A 9,322-nucleotide genomic window follows, 5' to 3' on the forward strand; every position below is an offset into this window, starting at 1 on the left:
GCCAGTTCTGTATCCAAATGGCTAGTTCTCCCTGCATTCCATGAGATCTAACCTTGCTAATGAGTCTCCCATGGGGAACCTTGTCAAACGCCTTACTGAAGTCCATATAGATCACATCTACCACTCTGCCCTCATCAATCCTCTTTGTTACTTCTTCAAAAAACTCAATCAAGTTTGTGAGACATGATTTCCCACGCCCAAAGCCATGTTGACTATCTCTAATCAATCCTTGCCTTTCCAAATGCATGTACATCCTGTCCCTCAGGATTCCCTCCAACAACGTGCCCACCACCAAGGTCAGGCTCACTGGTCTATAGCTCCCTGGCTTGTCTTTACCGCCCTTCTTAAACAGTGGCGCCATGTTTGCCAACCTCTAGTCTTCCGGCATCTCACCTGTGACTATCATGATACAAATATGTCAGTAAATACCTGCCCGCTACTGGCCATAACCCTCCCATGACTTCCCATTAATATTATTCCCATAAATAATATACAATTATTTATATTTCTACATGAACCCTTTCGACTCTAAAAGCTGCCTGGCCTACTCTTGTTCATGTTCTCTTTAGCTAATTATTATGTAGAGAAAGGCCTTCATTCGTTTCTCATCTCTGAGCACTCACATAAATAACAGTAGGCCATCTTCTGGACTCCGTGGAAGTGAAGGTATTCCCACTGTGTCATTAATTCAGGAGTTTCGGGATTTTGAGCCAGCACCATGCAGGAATGGTAACCCACAGCCAAGTGGCAATGGTGCAAGAGTTGGAGGGAATGTGGGGAGCTGATTATGTTTCCATGCACTTGCTGACCTTGTCTCTCGAGGTCATGAAGAACCTGTTCCTGTCAGAAGTAGCTTTGCACCATGAAAGGCAAGGGCTGTGACAGTTCTTGCAGTGACTCATCACAAGGACACTTCTGGCTGATAGAACGGCAGTGCTGCCAATATACCACAATTAACTCGGGCCCATCTGCCTTTCCGGCTGTTTATTTGACAATGTTATACATCAGTGAAACACTGACCTTATATAATTTGTATAATGGAGTTGTGTACTTCAACATATTTGCCCACTGCTGGGACATGAACACTGATGGAGGGGAAATATTAGTTTGCTTTCTAAATCCTTGACTTTTGTCAGAATCTCTGTGATGGGAGAAAGGTTGATTTGGGCCAGTTTGCTATTTAATTGGTGACAGCAGCAAGGTCCCAAGTGGATTCCAACAGATTTTCTCACCACCATATTGAGGTGCTCCAATGTTTCTGCCTTGACTTTGAATCATTGTGCGTTGTTATGCTTTTGAGCCTACTCATTTAAAGGGCGGCGGAAACAGACTGATGCGTATATTTCTAAATGAAATTGAGTATGTACATGAGAAGGAGGAATTTGCAAGGCTTTGGGGAAAGAGTGGGACTAAACGAATAGCTCTTTCAAAGAGCTAGCATAGGCACTGTAGGCTGAATAGCTTACCAATATGGTTTTATGGGTTCAGAGATTTTATAGCGCCATCACTGATGGGAGGTTGCAATTACAGTGTGACAAACTTGTATTGGAAGTTTCCACTAAGTCATAGAATCAAAGAGATGTACAGCATTGAAATAGAACCGAGGTAAAAACAATGACTGCAGATGCTGGAAACCAGATTCTGGATTGGTGGTGCTGGAAGAGCACAGCAGTTCAGGCAGCATCCAAGGAGCTTCGAAATCGACGTTTCGGGCAAAAGCCGTTCATCAGGAATAAAACCATCAGTCCAACTTGTCCATGACGACTAGATATCTTAATCTAGTGCCATTTGTCAGCAATTGACCCATATCCCTCTAAACCCTTCCTATTCACGTATCCATCAAGATGCCTTTTAAATATCATCATTGTATCAGCCTCTACCACTTCCTCTGGCAGCTCATTACATGCACACACCACCCTCTGCATGAAAAGGTTACCCTTTAGGTCCCTTTTAAATCTTTTCCCGCTCACATTAAACTTGTGCCCTCTAGTTTTGGACTCCCCTACCCTGGGGACTATTCACCCTATCCATGCCCCTCATGATTATATAAACCTCTATAAGGTCAGCCCTGAGCCTCTGATGCTCCAGGGAAAATAGCCCCAGGTTATTAAGCCCCTCTGTATAGCTCAAACTCTCCAACCCTGGCAACCTCCTTGTAAATCTTGTCTGGACCTTTTCAGGTTTAACAGCATCTTTTCTATTAGGTATGTGGATATGGAGATGCAGAACGGAAACTGTCAGCCTAATAATGTAATAAGGGATGGGAACAGAAAGTGAGGTCTGTTAGTCAGGAGACAAATGCAGCTGTAGCTAAGTTCTCCAGCAAAGATCCGTGCCACTATTAACGTGTAGCTGTCTCTGTATCAACAGGCAGCAGGGTCAGATCCCCATCACGACAGCTGGAGTGGTGTATCCTGGGGCCATCGCTATGGCTGGGATGCCATCCCCGCGGATCCCGTCGGAGCACTCGAGCATGTCGAGCAGCCCGGAGCCCAGTATGCCAGTGATCCAGAGCACTTACAGCCTCAAATCCGGGGAGAGCCAAGCAAAGGACGAGCTGAGGATCAACGACATGAACGGAGGGATGTACGATGAGTACGAGGACGAGGAGGAGGATGACCCAGACGCAGACTACGGCAGTGACGACGAAAACCAGGTGGCGGTGCAAGCTGACTGATAGGAGGTCAGGAGCTTTCACCGACGAGTCTGAATCCATCGGTCTGGTGCATCCTACCAGGGGCCAAACACATTTTGACTATCCAATACACTGACTGTTACTTAAAACTATTTAGTCTTAATAAACAGGATATAGTCAGAACATTACTGGCTATTAGACCTGGGCCTATGGTACGGGCGTGGGAAAAAAAATGATAAGCTATGGGTAAAACAATGCCAGTAAAATCAGCTGCTAACCCCGGGCACTGACGTCTTACCCTCCTGAGGTTTGTCTAGACTGTCATTCTTATAAGATTCTATAAATTCTCACTCAGGTACAAAGTGCCAACAAGTGGCTTGTGAATGTGTTTTGTTGTTATTTTTGTGCCACAATAAAAGGTGTTTTTTTTTGTTCACATTTTTGGATGGATCAAGGTAAAAAGAAACAAGTTTTTCTGTTCGCTCTCGAGTTACCTTTGTTTCAAAGGAGTCTATTTTCTTGAATATATCAGCACACTGTTGCACCCTCATAGAGTACTTTCGATTTTTTTTGTTGTTTGTTGCACATCATTTTAAAATGCAACTTTTAGCAAGTGCCAAAATGTGTAATTGTTGGAATTAGTTCATGCGCTTTCCTACAGTCTTAAGCTAGGGATATTGTTGGGTCTTAGACAATCCCAGACACCTTTCCATACCAGCAGCTGTAGGAGATAGTAGGTGCAGTTCTCAGGTGAAAGGGGGAATAACTGAAGACGTGTGAAACTTTTTATTACGTAAATTGTGCGCGCGTGTGCGTCTGCAAGTGTGAGTGGGTGTGCGTGGGTGTTATGGTACTTTATAAGGTGTCGGAGACAGTGATAGCAAAGCAGCGTGGGAGAATGAAATTCCAGGTCCTCAGCGTCCACTCCGACACCTTCCGCAGCGAAGCCGCCATTTCTCTTCCCTCCCTTCCTCCCGTCCCCTGCCGTCGTTCCGCTGAGGCAGATGCTTCCATCAAGTCTCTTTGCTATGTTCGAAGCACTTAGAAAAAGAAAAGGGGGCGTTGGGGAAACCGAGCAGGCATCCAAACTCAGAAGCGAGGCTTGTTTCTGTCATAGAGTTTGCCGTTAGCCAGGAACGTGCCATTCTGGCGATGGCGCAGTTTGTGGAAACAGACACCATACCTCCAATGGATTTTGGGCGTTAGAAACTTTCTTCCCCCTCACCCTAAATAATACAATTTTGGATAAATGGAAATAAAATGCTTTGTTGTTAAAGGTGGACTAGCTGATCATATACTGCATGTCAGTGTTTAATTTGTATTTTTTGACTGTATTTTTCAATTTTAACTGCCTCTTAATAGTGTACAATGATGATCAGCTATCCCCCAGTTAGTAAGTTATGTATAATTTATTTCTTCAGTTCTATCTAATTGATTGGCAATGCAGCATTCTGTAGCTGTAGATATTTAAGGCTGGTAATTTAGATATAAAGTTTTTTTCTTTTTTTTGTTCTTTAAGTCCTAGTGATGTCATGTTATGATGTTTAATCGACAGGCGTGAAAATAATTGGACTGTTTCTTGGGACAGAAATGAGACTGTTCACATAATCTCATTTCGTATTTAATTGTCATGGTCACTTAGAGCTGATTCGCTAAAGCACTCTGTAATGGAAAAGAAAAAAAAAATTGCCAATTTTAAGAAAAGAAATACAGGTGTTTTATATCACTTTATGTAAAATGTGAAACCAGTTTTTGTTTTTTTTTCTCTCAACTGTGTGAACAAACTTCTGACACTTGTGTGAGGCTTTAGTCTCACATTGGCTGGGCCTTTTCCACCATTTCTTTTTTGGCGCTCTGTTTATTTATATGACTCTAGACTACAAGAGTACTTTGTTTTAGCTCCAGTAAGGTTTCACCATGATTTTGTGGCTGTGAGCCGTTTGTGATCTATATGCCAACAATGGAAACTGTGTCGGAGTTTTCGTTTGTTTTTCGCTATTTTTGATTTTATCCTTTTCCTGTATTTTCTTTTTCGTTCCTGTTCAGATCTCTCATTTTGCATTCTGTAATTCCCAATCTCAGACTACTCAGTTCTACTGATGCTGTACTGTTTTTTAAAAAGAAATGTATTTATTGGCCATCACTGGCTCTAAAAATTATTAGACACAGATTGTGTTCAGGAAGACAATCAAATTGAGTGGAGCTTAAAACAAAGTAAACTGAATCTACCATCTCACTTGAAATTTAAAGAAAGATATGTAAATATAACATAGAATTATAGATTTATATTTTGTTCATAACACATAGTGTAATATAAGTTGTATATTTTCATGTTTTTTTGTTTATGTTATCATTCATGCCACAATAAAAGCAGAGTACTTGTACTCTGAAAAAACAGACATGTGTTAACAGCATCTGTTTCTGTCTTACCCCCTATAGCCTTTAGCAGTTCCAGACACTAATAAAAAGAACTTTGTGGTCCATAAGCTCTCTAAGTTTTCTTTGTTCTGCATGGCCTATTTATTTCAGTGCACAGTACCTTTAAATATTTTGCGAGGGGTGTGTGGTATCTTAAAGGGAACTGCACTGTACTTTCATGGCCGCACATGTTGGCAATTTATGAAGGAAAACTGATCTTGCCATATCTTTGGGTCTGTCCAGCATTTGCAAAGTTTCTTTACCTGAAATAAAAAGCCCAAAACCAAAAGCGTTGAAATGAAACACATTCCCGTTCCTCTGCCTCGTCTCTCAAGTGAAATCACCAAGATTTAAAAAATAAATCTAAAAAGTTTATATAGTGCTTTCCATAACCTCCAAGTGTCTCCTAGCTGATGAATTTGAAGTGAAAGGTATAGGTCAGTTGGTACACAGCAAGATCCCTCAAAACAAGATGAATCATATAAATTAGCCAGACCGCTTATCACAATGATGTTCATCGAGGGATTGGCCAGGACATTGGGGGAGCACCTCTTTCTTTCTTTGAAGTAATGGCACAGGATCTGTTTTTCAAGAAGATAAATATCACCTCCACATTTGGAAACTAACGTGGAGGTTAAGGCAGAATCCAAGTCATTCAAGATTCGACAAGCAGCTTACTGTGACTTTTAACTGGTCCTAACATAAAAAGTAGTGCGAAGTGGGTTTGGGTCCAAAGCAAAATTTAATGCTTAACTCAACATTGCTGTTTATACATCTTGATACTGTACTGATTTTGATTCAATCATGATTAATGTAGCCAATTGCTTTCCTGAAGAAATATTTTCCCTACTAAACATTATTTCTGTGTCCAGGATATCATACCACCTCCCTTTCTTTGCTTATTCACTTCCAATCTGCCATCTGAACCCTGATTAATCTTTCTTCCATTCACAAACTCAAGTGTTCCTCTATAACCTGTGGAAACACGGTGCTAATTGATCTTCTTTCCCCATTTCTCCATTGTGATCTTCTCCCATCCTCTTTGACAGGATCTCCTCCATTCACCTCACCGTTACTGTGGCTGCTTTGTTACATCTTACTCAAACTTTTATTTTGCCTGACCCATCACAAGTCTTCCCAGTCTTCTCTTCAAACCCTCCCAAGTTCGTATACTGTCATCTCCGCCATTGTAAAGAATGCCTTTCATTTGCTTCAACACCATCGCTGTCTATTTTCCTTATAACAACATAGCATCTTCAATCATAGAATTCCAAGTTGCTTCACTGGAATGGGATAAAAACCGTGGCCATGCCAAGAAATGTTAAGATAGGTAATCGTAACTGGGACTGAGCAGGTAAGTTCGAAGGAGTGTCCTGAAGGAGGAGACAGAGGTAGGGAAGTGAGGATGTTGGAGTGTTTGGGACCCACTCAGCTGAAGGTGCAGCTATCAATGGTGGAGTGATGATATACGAGGGTACTCACAAGAAGCCAGAATTAGAGGAATGCCTCAACATAGAACTCAAAGGGGTTACAGAAATAGGGAATAGGACAAGGAGTAGGCAATTCAGCCGCTTCAGCCATCACCACTTAACTAGGTCACGGCAGATGATGATCAACACCATTTCCTTGCTCTAACTCTGTATCCTTTGATACCCTTAATACTAGGGAAAAATAGGAGAGGTCGAAGCAATGGAATGATTTAAAAACAATGCGAATTTTAAAACCAAGATGTCACAGATGGAACAAAGGCAAAATCTGTGGAGAGAAAGCAGAGTTAACGTTTCAGGTCGAGTGAACTTTCCTCAGGAATCCCCTGAATTTTACCCAAAACATTAACTCAGGATTTCTCTCCACAGATGCTGCAGGACCTGCTGAGCTTTTCCATCAATCTCTGTTTTTGTTTCTGATTGGCAGTATCCGTAGTTCTTTCAGTTTTTCTTATTTTGTTGCAGATGGAAGTGTGTGAAGGTCAGGGGCAATTGATGAGTGGGATGTTGAATAGAAATTAGCAGAGTAGGCCCTTCAGCCCTTTGAGCTGATCATCCAACTCAATACTCTGTTCCCACTTTTGCTCCATACTATTTGATCCCTTTAGCCCTCTCTGTATCGATACCTGTAACTCTTTCTTGAAAAACCAGGTGCGTATTGGGAAATGGCTGACAGGGGTTTGAATAAGGTTGTGTTTAAGCAGGGTGCAAAAAGAAAAGCCAGACACGGTTTGTATTTTGCAAGAATCAAGACTAACAAAGACTTTAGAAGCCAGGACTATGCTACTGAGCTGGATTTAGGTATTCTTGGTATGGATTTATAGTCAGCAGTTTGCTTCAAAATCAGGTACAATACCAAGGTTGCTAGGTGTTATCAGGTTCAACGTGAGTCTTGACCAGACAGGGGCACTGAGTCAGTGCCAAATGAAATCATAACCAGGATACCTGTTTATGACAGTGGGCAATGGTTTCAAAATGTATTTGTAGGGAATTTCTGCTCATTGAGGAGTGGCTGAGCACACAAGTGAGATCACTCAGAGAGGATGGAGGGGATTGAACTGGATGACACTACAAGGGAAACAGATGCCATCAAAGTAGCTGTGGAACTTGGTATTGTCGCTTCAGGTGGTGTTTCTGAGAAGCAGTGTGTGGATGAGAAATAGGAAGGGGGCAAGGATAGATTCTTGGGGGTGACTAGAGATGAAGGTGCAAGATCAGGAAGAGGAAACATTGCAGGTGATTCTCCACCTTTTATGAATAGACAAACCTGGAACTAGATCAATGGTATGCCACCCAGCTGGAGGTCAGAGGTAAGGCCCTGACAGAGGTTAGAGTGCCAGGTAGGTCGAGAAGATGTGGAGGGACAGATTATTTCTGTCACAGTTCCATAGGATGTCATTTTTGGCACTAATTTTACTACTATTGCACAGTGGATGCCTGAAGAGATTCAAGTGTGGAAGTTGGGGGGAGATTCAAGATGGCAGTGACCCAGCAAGTCAGTCTGTCGTGCTCTGCCTGAGACTCAGGCAAAGTGGGGAACCCGCCTTCACCATACCTTTTAAATCATTTAAAATAGCTTTTGCCTAGCACAGTTAGTCATTTTGCATCAAACTTGAACAGTTTGGTGTTCTTAAAAGACTAAGGGCAAACATTCCCGCAGTCCGCAACAGGCAGGGACCCCTCCCCCACCCCCTCCAGCAGCAGCGGCAGAGATGTCTGCGGCCGCCTCAGGGGCGAGTCTGGTCTCTGTGATTAACAAGCTGCAGGAGAAGATCGAGGCCTTCATCGAAGAATCCAGGTCCAGGTGGGAGTCGTTCTCGGTCGTGCTGCAGAAGCACGACTGAGAAATTGAAAAACTCAAACAGCGCGTCGGAGGGACGGACCAAAAGGCCGCGACCTCGGAAGCTGCTGCCGAATCGGCCATGGGCCGGGTCTGGGCTCTCGAGCAGCAAGTCTGGACCTCTGAGGAGCACATCGATGACCTTGATAATCGGGCCGTCGAAAAAATATTCGGTTGCTGGGCCTTCCCGAACGGGAAGAGGAAGGCCAGCTCGCAGTTTTTTTGGAGCAATGGCTCCCTCAAATATTAACGTTGGAGTCAGGATCAGGCCAGGTACGGTAGAGTGGGCCCACCGGGTTGCTGTACACAGGCCCGGGTCGGACCAGCGCCCCCGCCCGGTTCTGTTCCGGCTCCAATGTTATAAAGAGACGCAGATGCTCCTGGAAGCCTCCAGAGTCCTGGGGAAGGATCCCCAGGCCATGATGCACAAGGGTTCCAGAATAATGTTACTCCAGGATTTTTCTCCAGACGTGGTCCGCAAGAGGAGGGCATTCGAAGAGGCGAAGAAGCATCTAAGAGACCTAAATATCCAATACTCCTTGCGTTACCCGGCAACGCTGCGCTTCAGCCGCGATGGATCCGTATACAACTTTGGATCACCGGAGAAGGCTAAAGAATTCTTGGACTCTCTTAAATAGACCGTGAGACTTAAACTGTACGGATAATGATTTTATGTTCCCCCCCCTCCCCCAGTTTACCCCATTCTCCTTCTTGGGGGGCGGGGAGGGGGGCTTATTTGTTATTCACTATGTGATTTTTTTTTTTTACAGGCCGTGTGGCTTATTTAATATGTCTGAGAGGGTGTTTTGTTTTGTCCTACCTTTTTTTTAGAGTGGGGTTCTCTTCTTCTGCCATGTTACTTCATTTTCTAATAATTGCTGGGATTGTAACTTTGTAGTTTTATATATTTATTTTTTGTCTTCTGTTTGCTAAACGCACCTA

The 9,322-nt window shown here is 43.2% G+C and overlaps 1 protein-coding gene across 9 annotated transcripts in view; it reads left to right on the plus strand.

Annotated features, from left to right (window-relative positions):
• The window catches only part of sox5 (SRY-box transcription factor 5), a 384,221-nt gene extending 379,189 nt beyond the window's left edge, over positions 1-5,032 (plus strand). For all 9 annotated transcript variants that reach the window (XM_043713394.1, XM_043713395.1, XM_043713397.1 and 6 more), the window contains one exon: positions 2,371-5,032. In XM_043713394.1, coding sequence (XP_043569329.1) covers positions 2,371-2,677 — 307 coding nt within the window. In that variant the 3' untranslated portion in view covers positions 2,678-5,032. The remainder of the gene's footprint in view (positions 1-2,370) is intronic.
• The last annotated feature ends 4,290 nt before the right edge of the window (positions 5,033-9,322 follow it).

The sequence above is a fragment of the Chiloscyllium plagiosum genome, chromosome 23 (assembly GCF_004010195.1).
Source record: "Chiloscyllium plagiosum isolate BGI_BamShark_2017 chromosome 23, ASM401019v2, whole genome shotgun sequence".
Lineage (NCBI taxonomy): Eukaryota > Metazoa > Chordata > Chondrichthyes > Orectolobiformes > Hemiscylliidae > Chiloscyllium > Chiloscyllium plagiosum.